Source organism: Chlamydotis macqueenii, chromosome 1, assembly GCF_036417535.1.
Source record: "Chlamydotis macqueenii isolate bChlMac1 chromosome 1, bChlMac1.mat, whole genome shotgun sequence".
Classification (NCBI taxonomy): domain Eukaryota; kingdom Metazoa; phylum Chordata; class Aves; order Otidiformes; family Otididae; genus Chlamydotis; species Chlamydotis macqueenii.
In genome coordinates, this window is record NC_141556.1 from 151,897,041 (window position 1) to 151,920,458 (window position 23,418).

Here is a 23,418-nt window from a genome sequence, read left to right on the forward strand (position 1 = left end):
TAGTAGTAGTAGTTAAACACGGTGTTGGGACTAAGGCAGGCTTGCAGGTGAAGTGAGATACCTGCTATAAGAAAAGTAGAAACAGACTAGAAGAGCTCAGAGGGGCACATGATTAAATAGTTTATGAAATCTGTTACTGGTGGATCTGACTTAAACTTGGAATTTGGATTCTGTAAGTTTTGGTTCCTGATACCTAGTCTGGCATTATTGGGTCATTTGCTTTCTGTTAAAGGTTTGTTTCACATGTAGTAGTAACTAGTTATTTTCTCTGGGCTTCTTCATTAGTTTCAGTCATTGACTCCTCTTCTAGAGCTCTAATATTTTCAGTCTTACTGATTATCAGGAATAAGATTATCAGTTGAAGTGTAATTCTACATCATAAAATTTAAGATTTCTTCCTCTTTTCTGAAGACCTTTTTGTTACTGCCATGATTGCTTAATGCAAAAAGTGTGTATGAGTACTAGTATGTTAAGATTTCCAAAAGGGAAAATTACAAGGTTGCAATAGTTTGCTGCTGCTGCCTTTTCAGTGCTTATGTGTATAAATTTAATGCTAATAACATTATTGCCTGCTTTTTTTTGGCTCTATCTCTACTGTAGAATGTAAAATGATTATTTCCTGAACTGGCTTGTTTTATGAGAAAGAGGGACTTCCGCGAAGAAACAAGTATTGGCATGGTGGATTTGACTTAACATTGCAAGTCATTGTTTCTGTTAACTTTGTAGGTGAGCTTGTCTAAATCTCTTAGAGATACTACAAGTAGACTTGCAGAGTTGGGATGGCTACATAATAAAATAAGAAAATACACAGACCAGAGGAGTTTGGATCGTGCGTTTGGACTTGTTGGACAGGTAGGTCAGCTAAAAAAATTGATTTTGCCACAATATTTTGGTTATTTCCTTTAGAAACTACGAGTAGAATGCAGTAGTAGAATGATGTGTAAACTTTGGAGCTTGGATTGTTCATCCTTTGATTTCCTCCCTTTATGGATTGCCACTTTTGGTATAGGGTGTAATATGAAGGCAAGGGAAAGGTGTTTGCTCTTGCTGGTCTTAAGGAGTTGTTGCCCCTGTCATTTGTAGCTGGAAAGTCTCATGTATAGATTCCTTTTCTTAATCTTATTTTTTTAAAAAATAACGTTTTTAGGTGCTCATGCATGGTTATAAACAAAAGCATTGCTTAAGTGGGATGGTGGCATCGCTGAGCTAATTAATCGCCATTTCAGTTGCTAGGGTGACCTATGCAGGAGACATTTTTGCCGGCTAATACTGATGTTCTTGTGTTAAACTGCACTAACTTACATAAAATGCAAGTACCCCATTATATTCTGCCCTGTCTTTTGAATACAGCATCAAAAGAATGTCAATTTTTGTTTTTATAGGTTTCATCATCATGATTTGTAGTCTACAGTAACTTCACAGCTGCTGTAATAGCCAAAACCACATTTACTGCTAAGGCATTCCCGTTTCCTCTCACTTGCTCCCTCTGTAAAACTGGATATTATCCCTTCTGACTCGACAGAAATGTTATCCTGGCCTCTAGCCATAACATCCTACCTAATCTGCCAAGAAATTGAAGTGCTTCTCCCTTCAATCTAATTTTTCTTAAGAGGTCAGTAGAGACACTGTAGTGCTTCCTACTTTTCTAATGTTTTATTCTGCTCCCTTCTGTCTCTTATTCCTAGTAACTCTTTTAGTTACATGTAAGTAATATTTTTCTAGAGATCCAATGCTGATTTCCATGTTTTATATGGTAGTGCTACTGTTTATGCATTTCCTTCAGATTCTCCCCCTTATATCTGGGTGAAGTTTCTTATTCTTTATCTAGTAGTTTCCTGCTTATGCTTATTTGTACTGTCTCTGGCTTTAATCTTCCAGTTTACAGCATGGGGAGAATTTTAATTCTGCAGTGAATTTAAATGTGCAATATCTTAGCTGTCATATACAGGTTTCAGATCCTGTGCAGAAGGCTGTGCAGTTAGTTAGCTGAATCTGCATAGCTCTAATGTTCTTAATTTTGCTTTAAGCAAGCACTTATATATATTTCTAGGTCTTAAGTGTACAAATAAAAACATATATTCTACTCCTGCTGTCAGTATCTGGGCAAAAAGAGTATGTACCATTGCTCTTCATGGCTCTTATAGCTGACAGTTTCAGGTACTGCACACTGTGCATTAAGAATTTAGCACAAGAATGTGTGCATGCTAAAGGATCTTTTGCTTACAATTTTAAAAGGATGCTTGTGTAAACCCCTGTTTAAACCACATGTAAACTAAGATGTCTGTCACCTTTTTTATTATTATTCTGGTGACTGTTTTTACCTTGCAAAATGTCAGATATTGACAATTAGTAGCAGTAGAGATATAACAATATGCTGCACTTTAACATTATATTCTTCTACATTAGTATCTAAGTTGTACTTTGTCCTCAGAAAGCAAAAAGAATAATCAGCAATGACATATAACTTGCCTTATATTTTGACATTTTGCCCGTTTAAATCCAGCTGAGGTAGTGGGCGTTTTAATTTTTTCTTTTGGGCAAGCATTCTGTTTCCTTTCTGAATTCTCTTTTGCTGTAGACCAAATCAGAATTCTAGGATAATGTCCAGTTTTCCATAACAGTTTGGGAAACAAAAATCTGTAGTTTGTAATGCAGGAATTGGCAGCGGATGTAAATTTTAACTTCTGTGAAAAGTTGATGGCCAGTTAGATCCTAAATCATTTTGTCTACTAAAGTCACCGATTACTGTTCTCACTTTTTAAGTAGATATATAGTACCTTTCAGTATTTTCTTGGAGGCTCTACTCTGCCCTCTATCTTGGCAAGTGCTGCTTTAATAGCTTCAAAAATGTACTGAAGAAGCAAGTGAGAAGAAATGAAAAGTGGAGTTACATGTAAGGGGATTTCTTTTTGCCCTTCAGTATACTCTGGAATAAAATTAATTTCAAATTTCTTTCTAATTTATAACATTGAGCTGAAGAAAGGACCCTCTTTCTTTACAAAGGATACAATGGGAAGATTAATGATTTTTTTTTTTTTTTTTTTTTCCCTTTAGGCTTCTTAGCCTCTTAGCAGGTAGTCCTCTTAGCAGGAAAGAAGATTTATTTTCTCCTTGTGCTTGTAGTAATGACTTCTTCCTTGTACATTCTCTAGTGAATAAATATTTTAGTTCAAGCTCTTGGGTTCTTTTTGTGTGAGGTTTTCCTTATTTTTCCCAAATTACTTTAACTGTGATGATTTTAAAAGGAGGGTTGAGGGGAAAGTCCTGGGAAATTTCCTATTTTAAAAAAAGTCCATTAAAATAGATATCAAAATCATTAGGTGAGAACTAGTCAAGAAATCAGTTCTGAAGAATATGTGTGTGTGCACAGAAGTACTCGTCAAAAAAACAAGCAAACAAAAATTATAAAACAAAGCAAAAGTGCTTAAAGTCCAAAATTTTCAAATCAGTTAAAAATTAGTGAACTGTATTTTTAATTCTGTTCTAGAAAATGTGTTGCAAGATTTTTTTTTTAGTCTGTGTGTTAGGTTAAGAACATTACAAAAACAAACCCCAGGACCCCAAACTGTGGAAAACTGTCTGTTACTAAGCAAGTATTCTTTCAAGAATTGTTTTTTAATTCTACCTTTATTTATTTTTAAACAACCCAAAGTAGCTGTACTTAGAATGGTTTTATAAAGAGGAATCTTTGCTTTAGTTCAGGCTTGGAATGTTTCTTGGGATAGACTTAGTGTTAGTAATTTCTTCCATGTCAATTGATAAAAGGCCAAAAACTTAGAATACTTGAGCCAGCATCGTTTACTGGGAGTATGCTTTTGTGAGCATTGTATTTTCTTGTTCATGGCTTATAGTCTACACTGTAAATATAATGATGGTAGCTAAATTTTATGTTCTGTTAATAGAGGCCTTCCTGAAATTGAAACTCTATTACTTTACCAAATTATTTTACATAATTATTAAAGAAAATTTCTTCTGGGTCATGTTAAGATTTGCACATCCCTATGGTAATTATTGTCTTTATTGAGATTATATATCTGAAGAGTTATGCTTGTCATAGTTTAGTCTGTTGATAGAATGAAGACAGCAAGAAACAGAAAGTCACTTGGCAATGTGTATATATTCTTGGAAAAGGTCTCTGCATCTCTTAGGGACCCACCTGTACGTTGGCCAGTTTTCTAAGAGTTGGATTTTATGCTGAAACTTGTAGCTTGATGTGTTTTAGGAAATTTCTAAATACCTTCACAGTGTGGTGATAGGATAAAAAATATTCTGGATTAAACCAGAAAGTTTTTTCCTTTTTTTTTTTTGGTCTTTTTTTCTCTTTTTTCTCTTACAGAGTTTTTGTGCAGCCTTACATCAGGAACTTAAAGAATACTACCGACTTCTGTCTGTTTTACATTCTCAGGTAAGTTAGGTGTTTCTTATTTATCTTTCTTATTTTCCTTTATGTTACCTGAATATCTCCGAAAAGGTATACCTAGGTATCCCTTTAGAAAGGGAAGGATGTACAGCAGTTTTTATTGACAGTAGAAACAATTCTCTGTAACTTACATATTTCTTACTCTTTGGACGTATGTACTAAGGAATACTTTTCTCTTAGAAATTAGCTGCTATTTGATGTATTATGTAAGCAAGTAATATAATGTGTATTTTTTAGCCTCTGTCCCTTTTTTGCATCGCTTTTGTGAGTTTTATCTTGCGTAATATCTTTATCATTCAAATCCCAAACAGCATGACACACCTTTGAAGGGAGGGGAAAAAAAAAAATCTTTCTGTATTTCAAGCAGTGCATGGTTCAGCAGCTAGTAACAACAGTTTCAGCTTTCTGTTCTGTCTGGGGCAGGTTGTACATTTTCCTTGTCTGTTCTATTTTATTGAGGATGTAAGATGTTTCAGCGTTTTATTATTTTTCTTTGACGTGTAGACCAACTCAGTGGTCATAATCTTGCAGTTTGTCCACAAATGCTTATAGGTATGTGCACCTCGAGACTAGCTGTAGAATAAAAATGAGATTTGATTTTTATTTTTTTTTCCTTCTGCTTACTTTTTTTTATATGGAACTTTCAAGGAATTCATTATTTGTAATTAAGAAAAATTTCTTCTGAGAATTGACCTAAATTTAAACTAAAATGCCATTTAAAATTCTGATTTAAAAATATCTGTAGTTTAAGTCATAGGCTTCTGTAAGCATTTTCAAAGCATCTGTTCCTTTTGACTCACTTGCAGTTCTTTAACGTTTCTGACTTTTGGAATACTTGTCATACATACTTTTTGTTTTGTTTTCCTGGCTACTATCCAGTTACTCTTTTTGTAATTATTTCCTTCTCTATCTGAAATATATTTGCTCTCTTGGTTTACTGGAACTTTGATTTATTCTAACTTGTAAAACTTGTTTACCATAAAAATATGTATGACTTCCTTGAAATGCAGTTGCTTCTACCCTTCCTGCTCCACTAAACCTTTCAAAAGAAGAGATGAGTCTGGTGGGAGGGGAAACATGTAAGGGAAAAGTGAAAGGAAAGTTCTGGCATCAGTTATTTTCAAACTGGTTTGGCTTTGTGATGGGTTGACCCTGGCCAGCAGCCAAACACCCACCCAGCCTCTCACTCACCCATGTCTCTTGAGGAATTGGGAGAAAATAGAAGGAAGACAAAAAGACAAGTCAATCAAGTTAGTGGCAGTTTAATAGGGAACGCAAAAGCTGTGCATGCAAGCAAAGCCAAGTAAGGAATTCATTCACTGCTTCCCATCAGCAGGCAGATGTCCAGCCACTTCCTGGCAAGCAGAGCCTCAGCGCACTTAACACTTGCTTGGGAAGACAAACTCCATCACTATAAGTGTACCCTCTTCCTCCCCTTTCCCTGAGCTTTCTTCCTGAGGAAAACTTTTTGTCCTCCATATGTTTGGACATTGTTTCCAAGATCAGTTGCTCTCTCAGCATCTGAGAGAATGAGGTGAGTCTCACTGGTATGTAGTTCTATGGATCCTCCTTCTTGAAGAGTGGAGTCACAGTTGCTTTCTCCCCATCATCAGGAACCTCCTCTGAGTGCTATGATGTTGCAAAAATAATTGAGAGTGGCCTTGCAGTGACATTGGCCAGCTTCCTCAGCACTTGTGAGTGCATCCCATCAGGTCTCAGACTTAGGTATATCCAATTTGTTTAATGTTTCCTAACCTGATCCTTCTCTAGTTGGAGTAAGTCTCCCTTGTTCCAGACTTCCCCTCTGATTTTGAGTGACATCTGGTATTCTCAATGGCAAGTCTTACCAAAAAAGCAAGGCATAGAAGGCATTGAGTACCTCAACTTTTTCCATTTTCCTGTCACCACTTTCCCAGCACCATTCAGCAGTTGGACCCACATTTTTCCCGGTCTTCCTTTTACTGCTTTTCTTGTTGCTTTTCATGGTGCTTGCCAGGTTAATCTTCAGTGTTAGAGTTCATGAGTATATTGATTGAATGCATTCTGGTAGGGAACAGTCAGTACAGTATCTGTAATGCAAAGCTTTGCTGCACTAGCAGACTGGAGTTTCTGGGGATGTCCCTCAGTACCTGACTGAAGGAAACCCCAGAGGCAGGTTTCATTTGAATTTGCAAAAAGCCCCTGGCAAGATTCCTCCCCAAAGGCTATGAAGAAAAGGCAGGAGACCTAGCAGTGGAGGAGAGATTCTCTTGTGACTTGAAAGCTGGGAAGCACAGGTCACACTGCAGGATGGAGAAAGGTCAGTAGTGTGCACCAAAGATAGATGCTGGCACTCATTTTTGTTGATGTTAATAATCTGGAGAAGGTAAGGCAGAGTGAAATCTCCCAGTCTGTCAATGAAAGCTTGCCAGCATTGGTACTCTGAATGCAAGAGTGGCAAGGAGCAGCATGAAATAGAGTGCATGAGCAAATAGGTACTGGAGGCCCCCAGTGTGGGAAGTACAAGGTTTTTTATCTGGAGGAAAGCTAATCTAATGCATGCTTCCTCAGTGCCAAACTTGGCAACAGCAGGCCTGATTTGGGAAAAACCTTGGTGTCCTCACAGATGGCTGTCTGCACTGCTGGACTCAGTGTGCAGTTTGGTGCCAGGGAGATGGGCACTGAGAACAAGACAGCACTGTCAGTGTGACACGGTTTGCAGTCCTGATGGCAGCATTGCAGACATTGGGGAGGTAGAGATTAAGGAGGGAGAAAGTCTGCTAAAATCCTCAGGAGCATGGGACAATTGGTACGTGAGGAGAGGAGACATGGGCTGAGTCTCTTGGGGCTGAAGACGGAAAGGCACACGGCTCTGGCTGGGGCTTCCAAACTAATGAAGGATAAGCAGAACACAAAGCTGTGGGATTTGGTAATGGCTACAAGAGGAAAGGAGGCGCTCTGTGACAGTGGCAAGAGGTTGCTATAAATCACGGAAGAGGAGCCAACTTGCAAAATTTGTTTCCCTAGGATGTCATGGCAAAAGGCAGTATCAACAGGTTGAAAAAGGGATTATACAAATTCGTGGAAGGCAGGTCTGTAAACTGCTATTAGAAGGACTGGGCAAGGATGCATCCTCCGACGTCCTGAACACTGCAGCTGGAATGCAAGGATCCTAAAGGGGATGGACTGCAGAGAGGGCTCAGCTTTGCTGAGCTCTTCCTTTTGTCGTTACTGGAGATAGAGCAGTAGTTCATGTAGCCAGGGTTCTGACAGAGGATGGCATTTCTTATGTTTATAATTGATGGAGCGAAAGTCTTAAAGAAAGAAGTCAACATTCTCAAGACTTGTGCCAGATTATCCCAGAAGTAAGCTTGGTGATTTGTCAATTTTAAAATAAAAAGTGATGAAAAAAAAATCTGCTTTTTTGAAAAACACTTTGTTACAAAACTGTACATTTTAATTGCTTGAACAGAAATAGAAGATTGTCTTGGAACTGAATGCATGTTGTATTCTTGTATTCAGGAGGTCATACAGGCTGCCAGCTTAGGAGTTATTAGCTACAATTCCAGTTACCTGTTCAGGCATAGTAGTACATAACAAAAATCTCATCAGAGGGTCCTCTATTGTCTTTATAACTTTTTATTTCATCTTCAGAGCTTCACCAAACATGTCTCTTCCTCTGAAAGAGTCTTCCTGGGTGTACTGTGTACTATTCCATAAGCTTTTCAGATTTTTTTCATTGCAGAGTGTTATCAAAACAGGAAGTGCCTTTAAAAATACACTTCCATGATGTGTAGTCTCTTCCCTAAAGACAAAGGACCATTTTTGCTCGTATATCTCATTACTAATTTCCAAACAAAAAACATGGACCTGGAACCATTCAGAAGCTAATTATTTTAACTATGTCTAAGGCTGAGCTTAATGTGGATGACACTAGTGTGATACATGTATTTGTCAAAAAAATGTGCTAGATGTGGAAACCCATAGTGGATTGGTTGTGACATAGAGGATACAGAGCATCTTTTTGAAGAGTTAATCTGCTGGGACTGCTCTAGGAACTTGCTTCTGTATTCTTAGGTTGTGTTCTTGTTCTGCTCACCCCATCTGTACTTTTATGAGATGTATATTTGCATCTCAAATGCAAATATGTGGCTTTCATTTTTCCAGCTTTTAATGTGGGGATTTTTTTTTTTGTTTTTTTTTTTTTTTTCAATGGTAGCAATTCCTTAATATTGCTGTATACTTAAGTTCTCATGGCTTCTGGAGAGAGACATTGAACAGAATTTGTCCCATGTAGAACTAAAATAAGCTGGCTGTGCAATAATAGAAATATTACCTCCTACACCCTTCCTTTCCTTTAGATGTTTTTTTTTTTACTATTTTCTGAGCATCTCTTTGGCCAGTATTTGCTGTCTTTCAGGATCTCTGCTCTATTTTCCTTTGCTCTTCTCTCCTTTTGTGACTATCACCTTGCTTTATTTAACTTTCTTGATCTTTGTTCTCTGTCTGCCCTATTACACTTCTACTTGTCTCTGTCCTTTCACCTGCACTTGGTTCTCTATTTCACTTGTGTGGCTTTCAGATTTTGACCAAATGACTGTGAGTGAACATATAATACTGGGTATCTCAAGTGTGCGAGTAAAAAGCTAACTTTAGAACAAAAATTATGAAACATCAGTTCTGCTTCAGTTTTGCCAGTTTTGTTCCTTCATATGCCTTTCTGTTTCTAATTTGATCAGTTGCAACTGGAAGATGATCAGGGCGTGAATCTGGGACTTGAGAGCAGTTTAACACTTCGCCGTCTCCTAGTCTGGACGTATGATCCTAAAATAAGGTTAAAGACCCTTGCAGCACTTGTTGATCACTGTCAAGGTCTGTTTAACATTAGTTCAATATTTATGGGGAAGTTATGTAACTTTGGTTGTGCATGCCAAAGGTGGAAATCAATAATAATTACTGTTATGCTTTTAAGAAAATCCAAAGGATTCACTCTCTTAGTTTAAGCAAAAAACTGACGAATTATAGTACTGTTTCAATACATTTACACTTTTTTGCCTCTTTTTAAAACTAGGATGTGCTTCAGAAATTCTTCAAATTTTGAGCACACACTTTTCATGCTGTTTTCAATTATTAAATTTTAGTCATCTTTCAGAGAATGTTACACTCTAGAAAAAAAAAACACTAAAACACTATGAAATTGTTGGCTTAGTCTCTTCACTATGTAGAATTATTATGCTGTTCCTCTATATATGAAGGCATTTAGGAGTCATTTGCAACTCGTCTGCAGATTCATGTGAAACGTTGGAACTTTGCAGTTTTGTAAATAGTGCATGGCTGTGTTGTCAATCCTCAAGAAAATGCTGAGGAGTAGTGTTGGAGTTTACCAAAACTTTGGCCAGTAACTGATCCATAGGCTATGCTTCTCCCTAAGGGTACTTCCCCTTTGTCATCTTTGAAAATAAATGGAGATTGTGGCCCTTCGTAAAGAGCTTAACCAAAAATGCTTACAACATCTGTTTAACCTGGATTACTGGAATTGATAACAATTTTGAAAATAAAGTGAGCTTTTCTTTTAAGGCATTCATGAAAATTTTGAATGCTACAGCCTGTGCTGCAAGAAGCTGTGCAGCATAGGAGCAAAACAAGTACTAGATCTTTTTTTTTTTTTTTTTAATTTTTTTTTTAAAATATTATTTTGACAGCCTCTTACCCTTCAGTTGCAAGAAGACAGGAGATATTGGCTAAAGGAGCTATTGAGAGGACTATAACCAAGAAGCAGGAAAGATGCTTTTGTGTGTATATATGCACACAGAACATCTGAGAGAGAGTCAAGTACAAGAGAGAAGGAAAACATACTAAGGCTCCTTTGATGCTCTTCTGGTGGGGGCGGTGGGGAAGTAAAGAAGTATAAAGTCAACCATTGTATGTGATCTGATCCCTTGAAATATGCATTCCTCCAAGCTGCCATAAAGTAAATGGAATATGGTGTCAGAAAAGGGTGCTTAATACTTCAATGAGATTAATAATTCATGTTTTAAAACCTAGGAGTTCCCTGTCAACATGTAAAAAAAATGTACTTTTGCTACCTTTTAGAATTGCTGTTCAGCAAGCTCTGAGTGACATATGACTAGTTAAAATCAGAGGCTACTGAATTTAAGGTGGTCTGTGTATTTTTTCTTCTTACATTTCTGTTCCTCTCCCCTATGATCTTACAGGGAGAAAAGGGGGTGAACTAGCCTCAGCAGTTCATGCCTATACTAAAACAGGAGATCCCTACATGAGATCTCTGGTTCAGCACATTCTTGGCCTAGTATCCCATCCTGTACTGAATTTCCTTTATCGCTGGATTTATGATGGAGAGCTGGAGGATACATACCATGAGGTAATGTATGTGATACAATAAATATTTTATCTCTGTTCGTTGTCTTTGTCAGAGTATAATCTATGGGAAGCTTAGAGGAGAATTTGAAAAGTAGACTGTGGTGGAAATGTATAACATGTAATATGTACAATAACAACATGAAATGTGGCACTCTCTATGGATTCAGTCAGTGTGATGTCTGGAGGTTGCAATGATGCAGTTGTCTTCAATGAATCATATCCTGGGTCTGTAGTAGAGGCAGAATGGTGGACTGACAATAGATGGTTGCTTCTGAAAAGAGACAGTCATCTCTCTCTTTTCCTGCTTGGTTTAACAATAGTAATGTGTAAAAAGTTCTTTGTAAGTGTTTAGAATGCAAGTCTTGTATTTGGAATAAAGTTCAGACTATTCTACGCTGACTACCTACTGTTATCCTCAGCTTCATAAATGACTTTGGTTTGTCAAATTAGGTAGAACCGGTTTATGGTTCCAGAGTTACTCTACAAACTCTACAGACTTGTTCTGTCTTCTGTAACAGCAAGCTGCAGTAACTGTTCCTTTTATTCTTAGAAATGTTTTTATGTCTTTTTAAGCTCTCCCAGCTCTTTTTCCTGTCTCCAATCACTATAGTCCTCTTAAAGTGACGTTTTGGGGTTTGTTTTTTTTTTGTTTGTTTGGTTTTGTTTGGTTTTTTTTGTTTGGTTGGTTGGTTTTTTGGTTCCAGGAAGCCAAAGACTCATTTTTAGAAATAAATTGAGCACTTCTGAGACACATCTGAGTAACTTTACTTGAGTGTGAAATACACTGTCTGATTTTTTTGAAACTGTCCATCTGTATCAAAATTAAAAGGAGTACAAATATCACTTGCAACTGATCTTTAAGGTCAGCATTAGGAGACTTGTGTGACATGTCTATGAATCTTTATGGCTAGAAGTGTAAAATAGACTTTATTTTTTTTCTAGCTACCCCACAGTCTTAGAATAGAATAGACTATTTAAATTGGAAGGGGCCTACAATGATCATTGAGTCCAACTGTCTGACCGGTTCAGGGCTGACCCTGAAGTTAAAGCATGTTCTTGGCTTGGGATAATGATCACCTCTCTAGGAAGCCTGTCCCAGGGTTTGACCACTCTGTCGTTAGAAATGCTTCCTCATGTCCACTTATGAGGTGGTGTCTGTCTTGTTTTTTTTGTGTAATTCATTAGCTTTCAACTCTTTGGCAATATGAGAGTGTTCGTAATACTGACATTCACTGTTGGATGTGATATACTGAAAGCTACAATTTTCATACCACAGACACAATTTTTGAGCAAAGACAATTGACAATTCTTGGTGGAAATGGTATTTGGAGGCAGTGGAAAAAAGTTCTTGTTCAAAAAAGGGATGTGATGTTTGACAGGATGAGGACAGAATCCTTCCACAAGCCATTTTAACAAAACTAATAATGTAGATTTAGTTTCTTACAAATGAAAGTATTCTTTTGCGTGAAGTTGAGAAATCTTAGCATTTGATCATCAGTTCAATTGCAGAATTATTTGTGGGGTTTTTTTTTTTCTTTTCTGCAATTCTGCATCTGTTAAAATAGGAAGAAATCCAAAAGGGAAAAAAGAAGAACCAGTAGAATAAAAGCATATCATATTTACATTCTGAACTTTATCTCCTACTCTAACTCTATAACTAGTTGCCTCAAAAATGCTGTGTGCTTCTGTATTTTCCTAGTTTGTTTTACAGATAGTACATTTTACTTTACCCTGCGGTAGTCAGGGTTTCATAATATACAGAGGAGATGAAATTATCTGAGCTGTTCTTTAATTTTTTTCTTCAGAGTTCATATTGGTCAAGATAGAATTTACATACCAGGACAACTCTGCATGTTATCTATGAACATTGTTTATCTTTTTTGTTGTTGTTGTTAAAAGAATAACTCAGATGTATTTTTACAGTTTTCTGAATACAGAAATAAAACACAAAAGGAGAAAGTTTACATTCATCTTATGTTTTTTGTATTTATTTCAATCTACAGTTTTTTGTGGCTTCAGATCCTACAGTTAAAACTGATCGGTTGTGGCATGACAAATACACTTTGAGGAAATCAATGATCCCTTCTTTTATTACAATGGAGCAATCAAAAAAGGTATGAATTCAAAAGTTAATCTTCTGATGATTTGTTGCCCCTATACTGCTGTTTAGATTTCCATTAAGAAAATAGACCAAATTTAACAATAAATCATCCTAAGAATAGCTACGTTAAAAAAATTGTTTGCTGAGGAAGACTGTAAGGCTGTTTCTCCTTTCCATTCTCTAACTGATAAACTTTGTTTAGGGAGATGTCAAGGAGATACTAATTTTGTGTTTAAAATTGATGCTAGTACTGAAGTTCTGGATTGCTGTGGTTGGGGTTGTGAAGCTAAGAGCACAGAAAGATGACAAAATATCCTGTTGTCCTGGTGGTTGTGGGTGGCTTTGTCTTGTTTTTGCCTTTTTTCTTATATGCAAATCATTTGGAAAAAAAACAACAAACTGTTTTGTGTTCAGGTCCTCCTAATAGGAAAATCCATAAACTTCTTGCATCAAGTTTGTCATGATCAAACTCCATCTACAAAGATGATTGCTGTGGCAAAGTCTGCAGAGTCTTCAAAAGACGGTAGAGTATCTGTGTTAGTCAACTTCTTCCCTTTGAACTGAGCTCTGTACAATATGTAGTTTAGACTGTAAACTGACATTTTGGATAGCGGGGTGGGAAGGAATGCAGAAGTCCCATCTGCACGGATACTTGCATTTTACAAAAGATGTATGAAGATGCACTTGCTCAATTTTATTTTCTTAATTTTATAGGTTTGCTGGATGGTTGTTAATGTACTGGATTTCTGAATGAAACCAGGCATGATCAACCTGCTTTCAGCTGACTTTTTGTTCAGAAGGATAGGATGAGGGAAGGGATATTCTGGAGTGCTGCATTAAGAATTTAGTGCTTTTGACTTCTCATCAAATGTATTTTATCATACATTTCCATAATAATAGTGAATTAATGATGTGATTAAAAAATAATAAGCCATTAGTTGTAAATAAGAGGATGAGCAGTAAAAACAGGCAGGACAGAAGCCTTTCTGCAAATGCATTCTGCTGCTATAGTATCTCAAAAAAAAAAATTCAGTATATGGAAGGTAAGTAAAATTCTTTGTGAAGATTCCTTAAAACTGGGCTTGCCAGCTGTTGAACATTAAACAAAAGTTTAACTCTCAGACTTTCTTCAGATTGTATCTTGCTGTTTAGGAGAGATTTTAGTTTTAATGAATGAGAGCTTATATACCATTTGCAGTTACTCTTTGGTGGCATATTCTTTGCAATGAAGTTAGCATTGTTATGATGAAAGACAGCAAATAATAAACATCTAAATCAAAGAGACTTTATGTGTAAATATTTAGGAAAGAAGGTAAGGTAATGCCTAGGATGCTGTTACATCTGGGAGAAAGGACAATTTGCTTTCTTTTGGTTAAGGTGCTATTTTACTTCTTCAGCTTCTTTTTATAACTCATTTCATACATCAAAGAGAGTCTAATTGTTCAGATGTAAATCACTGAATAATTTCTCTGATGCTTTTCTGTACAGTTTTTAGAAGTATAATGGTGTCCTGCTAGTATATCCAGCTTTTGCTACAAGAAGAATTGTTTCAACATTTATTTTTCTGTCAAGTTCTTAGTTGTCTGAGAACATCCTTCTTTGCACTTTTTAGATAACTTATACAATATCTTTTCTGTTATTCCTGTTCTCCATATGACTTTATTATACCTAACTTCGAAACTTGGGTTTCAAAGATTTTCCCTCCCTCCCTCCTCCCCTCCCTTCCTCCTCCCCTCCTCCCCTCCTCCTTTTTTTCTTCCCTTCTTTTTTTCTTTTTCTTTTTTTTTTTTTTGCTCTGCAGATTCATTATTTGTATAAACTCTTCATAGCATGGACTTTTAGCATGAGTACCTCCATGAAAGGTGTTCTAATAATAAAATTTCGTTCACACCTGCAAGAATATTCCATCTGATAATGTGATTTTTGTACCATACACATTGCTTGCCTGGTCAAAGATGCACCTAAAGTGCAGAGAGGTCAGGGTTAAGTGAGTAAGGGCTGTAAATGCATTTGAACTGTCATCTTGCCACCTACTCCTGAAAAAGACGAAAACATCCTTTGGCTACACCACTTTCAGCACTTTACACAGTGTTTATGGCCATGCTTTTCCACTTTTTTTTTTTTTTTTTTTTAATTTGTACTTGTGTTTCTCTCTCCTTGATTGAATGGAAGATCTGCATAAATATGGGTTCCCTTTTACATAGGGGACAAGAGGTTCAAGGCAAGTACATTACCTTAAGTGCTGAGAATACCAGTTTCAGATAGAAGTGTCGTTTTAGAAACTGATGTTATCCACTATATCTTCAGTGTGCTGAAGGTGTGCTCAGCTTATGGCCTGCAGCCTAAATACCTCATAGTATTGCACTGCTTTAATTCTGCATGAAACTGCATTTATTTTTAGGGCATTTTACCTATTCAATCTATAAAGAACATTCTATGTCAGTTATGTTGGAAATTCATCCCATCCTCCTTTTTTGTGCCATCTGACAGTATCTTCAGAGTCCCTTCAGATAATTACTTATAGTAAGATGATGGAAAGCTGGAACGCCAGCCTGAATTCTGGATGCCTTTTCTCATTTTAAATCAGAACGTTTTGTGGGTTTGGCGGTATATATATATTTCTTTTTTTCTTTCATTTGCTTTGGAACCTGAACTCTCATGTTTCCCCAATTTTCTTTTGATGCTGAAGTAATAAAGATATAAGAAACTATCTGAATATGTATTAAAGCAGGAAGTCAGAGATGCAGAACAGTGTAGAAGTTGGTCATCTTGCCTGACAGGGGATTGTAGCAGATACTTGGAGAAGAAGGACAAAAAAGAAGGCAGATAAAGTGATCCCAGCTCCAACCTCTAGCTGTCCACAGTTTGACAACTTCTAAACCAGGAATTACATGAGACCACTACGTTCAGTAGCAACTCATAGATGTGTCTGTCAGTGCTTTTTGCCTGATCCTTTCTTGACCCACTTCTGGCTCTCACATTAAAGTGTGACTTCTTTATTAGAACCACTGTTTATTTATTCAATTCAAAAGCATTTTATTAATTGAAGCTGAATCTTATCAGAACAACATTAAACTTCCTATCTCTACTACAGGTTGAAACTAACTCTGGAGCAGGCAGTGCACTGTCTTATACTAATTTGGTACACAGATCTTCATTTTTTTATCTTTAGAGTGATAGTTGTGTAATTAAAAAGTGTTGAAAGTGGAAGTTGTCGTAGTTCAGCCCCGATCAGACCAGACTACGCAGTCTCTCTCTCACTCCCCCCACCTTCTGAGAGAACAGGGAGAGAAAATATAAGGAAAAACAGCTCGAGGTTTGAGATAAGGACAGGGAGAAATCCTTAAAGTTACCGTCACGGGCAAAACAGACTCGACTTGGGGAAAACTATTCATTTATTACTACAAATAGCAGGATAATGAGACAGAGAACAAGATAACTTCCCTCCACCCCTCCGTCTTCCCAAGCTTAACATTATCTCTACTACCTTCCCCTCCCAAGCGGCACAGGGGGGAAGAGGGAATGGGGGTTGTGGTCAGTTCATCACATGTTGTTTCACGCCGCTGCTTCATGGTTGGGGGAAGAACTCCTCGCATTCCTCCCCTGCTCCGTTGTGGGGTCCCACCCCTACGCCACAGTCCTTCGTGGAACTGCTCTGGCGTGGGTCATCTCTTCCACGGGTGCAGTCCCTTCAGAACAGCTGTCCCAGCGGGCCCTCCACGGGCCACAGCTGCCTTCAGGCATCCACCTCCCCCAGTACGGGGTCCTTCACGGGCTCCAAGTGAATCTCTGCTCCTCCGTGGACCTCCATGGGCTGCAGGGGGACAACCTGCTCCAGCATGGTCGTCACCACAGGCTGCAGGGGAATCTTGGCCAGGAGCCACATTACTCCTCCCCCTCCTTCTGAACTGACCTTGGCATCTGCAGCTGTTCCTCACAACAGGCTGGTAGATGTCTCTCAGGATCTTTTTTTACATCTTGTTCACTTCTCATCTCCTCTCCACTTCTTGCAGCCAGACTGGACCGAGTCGGGCCCAGTCGGCTGCCTGGCGAGAGGCCAGAGGGTGAGGCCTGCAAGGCCCATGAGGCCTGCACCTCCCCCTCTGCGCCTCTGCCCCCGCTCAGCTTCTTCACATCTTCTCTCCTCTCTCTTTTTTTTTCTGTTTTCCCCTTCTTAAATATGTTATCGCAGAGGTGTTATCACGGGACATTCTGCTACCAATCGGCTCGGCCTTGGCCAGCAGTGGGTCCGCCCTAGGCCTGGCCAAGTCCCCTGAACAAAGGGGAGCGACTTCTAGCAGTTTCCTACAGAAGCTACCACCTTAGGCCCTCCCCCTACTAAACAAAACCACGACAGAAGTATATCCTTTAGCGCTGAGGAGGGTCTGAATCGTGTGATAGGTGGCAGTCCAGTATTTGGAGTTTTGCTCCATATTGCCTGAAGAGGCCATGCTTCTCACTATCTTGTAACAGCCTTGTTGTAGTCCCTTTCTTAATAAGCTTTTAGTTGTAGAAAAGATTGAAATACGCTTCATACAAAAGGGCAGTGTCCTACTTTCTGCCCCCTAATTGCCATACATTAAAGATGGAGAAAAAAAACATTGGGTTGCTGGCTGTCCCACAGGTAATGCAAGTGTATTCCCTCCTCTCTCATTGTGATTTATATGTCGGAACTCTTTTCTGTTGAATCTTCTGGCTGATTCTTCGGTTTCTTCCCGTCCCCACCTTAGAAGTTATTTCTGATTTAGATCCCTCCCAACAAAGCTTTTCCCTAAGTCTGAGCTTTTAGATCTCCTTCAAATTATTTGGTTCTGTAAACTGCAGTATTTCAGCAAGCTAAAAAAGAAATAACTTTCTGTGTAAAAGTGATGAAATGATATGAGTTCTTATTGGCAAGTACAAGCTGGGCACAGATTAAAAGTAATAATATAGAAGTATGGGCTGCTTTAGACTTGCTATCACTTTGGCGATGCCAAATGTATAATATGGTGGGTCAGAATAAATAGCAATTTCTCTGCTTGTATTTTTCAATTCCAAAGCTTGTTTGCCACAGTTTTGGAAAAATACTTATTTAATTTTAACTTTTTCTTTTTTCTTTCTTTTCTTTTTTTTTTTTTTTCTTTTTTTTTTTTTTTTTAGCTGCTGATTTGTTCACAGATCTGGAAAATGCATTTCAAGAGAAAATTGATGCAGCTTATTTTGAGACCAGCAAATACCTACTAGATGTTCTCAATAAAAAGTACAATTTACTAGAACACATGCAGGCCATGAGACGCTACTTACTACTTGGTCAAGGAGACTTTATCAGGCATTTAATGGACTTGCTCAAGTAAGAGAGTAGGAAGGATAATTATGTTGAATTTCTGATGCTTGCAAATGTGCATGATCATCAGAGAAATTCTTGCTTTTGGAAGCGGACCCTTTAAGTATCTTATTACTGAGAGGTTTAATTGAACAACTCTTAAATTCTATTTTGGGCTTGATTTCTTTGACCCTGAGGCTTAAACTTCATTCTTCCTTTTTGGTAGGAAGTATATACAGTACCATTTCAAAATGTCTTGAAAAGTTGGACTAATATAAATATCTTTACACTTGACCCTTTTGACAGCCTCGAAAACGTTATCATTTCTCTCACTCCTGTCAGCAAGTTTAAGCAGAAAAGTTCTGTTGCTCTTGTTTTGGAGGTGTTTGGTCCAAAACACTGTGTCAAAACCCCTCAATGCATTTAAAAAAAAATTAATGGATGCCTCACCAGCCTCTGTTTTATGCACTAAAGTGCATCCACAACTATCAGTTTCACTTCTTAAAGTGTGTTTGCAAGCTCACTGCTTTTACATGCTGGTGCTACTGATGAAACTTAGTCTACCAAAAATGTCCCTTACAAAGCTTTCCTTTGGTCTAGAAGGCAAGCTTTGTAATAGAGCTTCCATTAACTTGTTTGTAAATCATAATCAACGTTGTCTGGTGATGATTTATATGTGACCATGTTTTTTAAAGTGAAAATAAGTGTGAGGCAGAATGAGGTTTGTTTGTGGAGTCAGTATTTACATTTGAGGCAGAAGTAGTGAGGGGCTTTCCAGTACTGATCATGGGGGAAGATGAATACTGCAAGGTATTTGTTACTTGCATGTTGCAACTCTTTGGAAAGTTTGAGTTACATGGGTGGGGAGGGTGGGTTTGTGTGCTTCTGCCAGCACTTCTAAGCCCATTAAATGGCTATCAGTAAGTCTCTCAAAACTGAAATGAAATTATTGGTTTGATGTGTTAATGATGTAATCTGCCTCATTTTGGATATGAATGCAACTCAAATTACGGAATAGTTATGCTAGCAATCCTGGTAATTTCAAATTACTGTCAGTAAATGAGGATAAAGTTACTCCTAATGCTGATGTTCAGGTGTATAGCTGCATATGAATAGACATGTTCTGCTCAAATATTTTGCTCATTAATTTTCTTTGTGGTTAAGACTGAGAGAGTAGTACGAGAGGTTTTGAAAGTCCGTTAGAAAAGTGTTTCACTATTTGCTGCAGTTACTACCAAATTGCTGCTGCAGGATATCTCCGTAATATGTCATGACTGTTTGTTTCGTAACCACCAGGCCAGAGCTTGCACGACCAGCTACAACCTTATATCAGCATAATCTCACTGGAATCCTTGAAACAGCGGTGAGGGCAACTAATGCCCAGTTTGATAATCCTGAGATTCTCAAACGACTGGATGTTCGACTTCTGGAGGTCTGTTGCGTCATGGTCACTGACCTGAAACATAGCTTTTTTTTGTGTGTGTGTGTATACTTGCAGACATCTCTATGAAACAAAATTTTCATATGTGTATATAGTAAATACATTCTCCTCCCTTTCCATGGAAGTCGACTTTGAATTATGTAAACGTTGTTCAATAAGTCTTCTCTTCTTTTCCCATTTCCTGCCTGTTGTCTATTTGTATTTCAAGCTGTGGGTTTACAGCCGTTTCATTGACAATACAAAGTTGAGTATATGCGGTCTAACAGTAATTGATTCTGGTAGCCCTGATTTCAGGTTCTGAAAACAACTCCTGATGTTGCTCTTAAAAGAATCTGGGGAGTAGTGTCTTTGTCACTACTAGTTACCAGAGTGAAGTAATGAACGAGACCTCTGGTAAGAAACTTGAGTTAATGAGAAAACTCCAGTACCAGAGGTGGGAGATAACTGATGTACTCTGGCATCTGAAATAAACCCATACCTTAGGTCGTGTCTTGCCTGGCAGGTTTTTCCTTAATTTCCATTACTAGCTCAAATGGAAAAATATTGACATTACAAACATCAACATTTGGGTGATGCGTCAGACTGTGGTTCATTTTTACTTGACCTACTACTTTGACAAGGAACTCCTGTATCTCGTATGCATGTGGATGCTTGTTTTTTCATAGGCTACGGAGAATGGAAGAGTAAGAATTGCTCTCCAGCATTAGTATGCTCTGGTTACAGGTTAAAAGTAGCATATCTTTTTAATACAGGTATCTCCTGGGGACACTGGATGGGATGTCTTCAGCTTGGACTATCATGTTGATGGGCCAATAGCAACGGTAATGTCATATACCTGTATCTGTGAACATGTCTTGGATACTGAATTGAATTGCTAATTTGTTTGTTTTTTTTTTTTTAACTGAAATATCCTTTTTTTTTTTTTTTTTTTTTTTTTTCTTCTGAAGTGTAAGATCACTTGGTTTTTGGGTTAGTTTTTTGTTTGGTTGTTTTTTTTTTTCTGATGTCTACAATGCACCTGCCATATAAACAGTTGAGCCAAAAATCTCAGTTCTTGTAAATTAACTGTGAGTGCTAAACAGCTACATTTAAAACAATCATTACTGAAAATCAGTAATTCATTTGTTCCAATAGATATTTTAGCAAGTACTTAATAAATGGAGTGCTCCTCTTCTTCCATTATTACTAGGCTGTAGCTGCTAATTTGGGATAATTTGCAAGGAACTGAAGAATGTATTTGAGGAGAACCTATTTGTACTATCTAAATGAAATTGGATAGGTAATGTTCATTAAAACTACTGAGAAAATAGCTGCAGTATTGAGCAGACTGCATTTAGCTCTATAAAGGACTTGTAAAGAACTAGTTTGTTTTTTTTTTTTTTTTTAAAAAAAAAAAAAACAAAAAAAACCAACAACAAAACCCAGGACATCAAAATGTGAGTCTGACCAGCAGAAGGAATTTTCATGTACATATGTAGTTTGAAAAGAGTGAAATGCTTAGGCTTTGTTACACATCCTCCCATATGGGCTTGGAAGAGCTCAAAACCTTCCAAGAAATTATTGCTTCCTAGCAATTTTCAGTTGGCATGTTGGTAGGACAGCAAATACAGTTGAACTTTCTCAGCCTACACTGAATTTGAATTGGCAAAACATCTGAGCAGTACTTAAGATTAAAAAAAAAAAAAAAACAAACCAAAAACCAAAACACACCACAACAAACCACCATTTTTAGTTAACTGAATTTGAATATGGAAAAGGTGCCTATGTGGAGGACTTGTATAGAGAAGCATATAAGCTGCAATGCATTTCTACTCCATTTTCTTCAATCTTCTCAAGAATATGATGTGGAAAAGATGACAATGTGAGAATCCTTTTAGTGTTAAAATAGTAAAAATAGAATGATAACTCTGTAAGCAGGCACAGTTGAAGTGCACTTTGGACCAAAGCAGGTGCTAAGTTCTGCCCTTAGCAGTGACCTCTGCCTTCTTGAATGTTAGGTAACTCAGTCATGCCCTTGAGGGAGGATCTTTCCAAAAGCTCTGGGATTTCCAGAGATTTTGTTTTGATAATATTTACCAATAAACTGCATGTGTCAGATAAGATGGATTGTGAAGGGGTTCTTGGTCCTTCAGAACACATAGTATGTCTATTAGATTTGTACTGATATTTTGTTTGTTTTTTAGGTGTTTACACGTGAGTGCATGAGCCACTATCTAAGAGTATTTAATTTCCTTTGGAGAGCGAAGCGAATGGAGTATATTCTTACTGATATATGGAAAGGGCACATGTGCAATGCAAAGCTTCTGAAAAGTATACCAGGTGAGAGAGGCCTAAATGAATGGCATACTTGCAAACTGGGTTTAGATGACTGCTTCTCGGTTTAATCTTTTAAGAGGGCAGGGAGGAAAACCAATCCGTTGGGACAAGTGAATATTGTATTTTGTTGCTCCTCTTGACTGACTATTGAATGGTAGATGATGATGAAGATAGAATAACATTATTGGAAATTAAAGTTTCCTGTTTGTTTTACTTAATCCTTAGTTGTGAGGTTTTGTAGCAGTGAGCAAACAAAACATCCAATGTCTCTGGAAAGAGACTGTTACTCTTCCATCTCCTTTTAGTCATCTTCGTTGATGCCTTCCTGTGTGTACCCTGTGTATCTCTCTTTCTTGTGCTGGAACTAGTAAGTCTCACATGTGCACACTTCTGAATTTACTGGTTTTACCTTCACTCATTCCCTGTGCTTTCATTTAGCTAAGAACAGAAGATACTAAGGTAAGAGAAACAGATGTTTAAGAGGAAATAGGAAAGCTCTTAAGTGTAGTGGCTTTGGTGTATGTTTAATGGACTGGGACTTTTTGATCCTACTTCTCAGCTGAGGATATAGTCACATTTGTGAGCATCTCTACTGACTCAGTCTTGACTTTTTTTTACCTATCTGCATTTCTCTCAGTAAAAAATAGCTGTTAAGGGTTACACTTCTTTGTGACATAGTAATATTTACAAGGATATATTTATGACTTTATAATTAGGAACTATTCAGTGGGTGAGACTAGACACTTTGGCCTTAGAGGGCTACAGGGAAACAAGCTCTTGTAAAGTCTGCTCCTGTGCACAAGGCTGATCTCTGGAACTGTACAGAATGACTAGGTTTCCTTTCTGTTTCTAAGAGATAGAGTTTAGTTTACTGTCATTTTCCTGTCCCAAATGAGTGCTTGTTTGACTCAAAAACAGTGATTCTTTCTTTCTGTTCCTTTTGAGACTAGGGTGCAGTTAACAGATTTTATTCTCATCCCCTGAGGGTCTTCAGACTGGAGCTGTCTCCCATTGCTAGGGTTTTTTTTTCCTCTTTTGGACTCAAAAGGAAGTTTGGTTTGTCTTTCATCCTCTCCCTGTCCCTTTTGGGAGGCCTTTCTTATGCTTTGCTGTGGAGCAGTTGTCTGTAAGTAAAAGCTCAGTTGCTTGTCGCCTTTGGGTTTGGCTATGTTTTAAGTAACGCAGACATTTAAAATGCTGGGGGAGCTCTTATAGCTGTTGTTGGCAGAGGAGCAGAGTGTTGTATTTCTCAGTTAGTGCCTCTGACAAAGAGGAGTATGTTTACAAAGACCTGTACTGCCTTTGGCCTGAAGGGACAGGAGTCTTTCTTGCTCACTGGCATGTCTAGGTTGAAAGCTGTGAGTAGAATGTTTTTTCCTGAAATACATGGAGACTCCACCCGAGCACTGATTTATGAAGAAGTAGTAGAGCTTGCTTTTATTTTCTCTCTCTCCCCCTCCAAAACAGTACCTTGCCCT

At 37.8% G+C, this 23,418-nt stretch overlaps 1 protein-coding gene across 1 annotated transcript in view; it reads left to right on the forward strand.

Annotated features, from left to right (window-relative positions):
• The window catches only part of TUBGCP3 (tubulin gamma complex component 3), a 50,116-nt gene that overhangs the window by 21,876 nt on the left and 4,822 nt on the right, over positions 1-23,418 (forward strand). The window contains exons 8-17 of the mRNA XM_086770367.1: positions 727-852; positions 4,337-4,405; positions 9,139-9,271; positions 10,615-10,781; positions 12,784-12,894; positions 13,296-13,404; positions 18,021-18,210; positions 19,480-19,615; positions 20,377-20,445; positions 21,808-21,943. Of these exons, the coding sequence (XP_086626493.1) occupies positions 727-852; positions 4,337-4,405; positions 9,139-9,271; positions 10,615-10,781; positions 12,784-12,894; positions 13,296-13,404; positions 18,021-18,210; positions 19,480-19,615; positions 20,377-20,445; positions 21,808-21,943 (1,246 nt within the window). The remainder of the gene's footprint in view (positions 1-726; positions 853-4,336; positions 4,406-9,138; positions 9,272-10,614; positions 10,782-12,783; positions 12,895-13,295; positions 13,405-18,020; positions 18,211-19,479; positions 19,616-20,376; positions 20,446-21,807; positions 21,944-23,418) is intronic.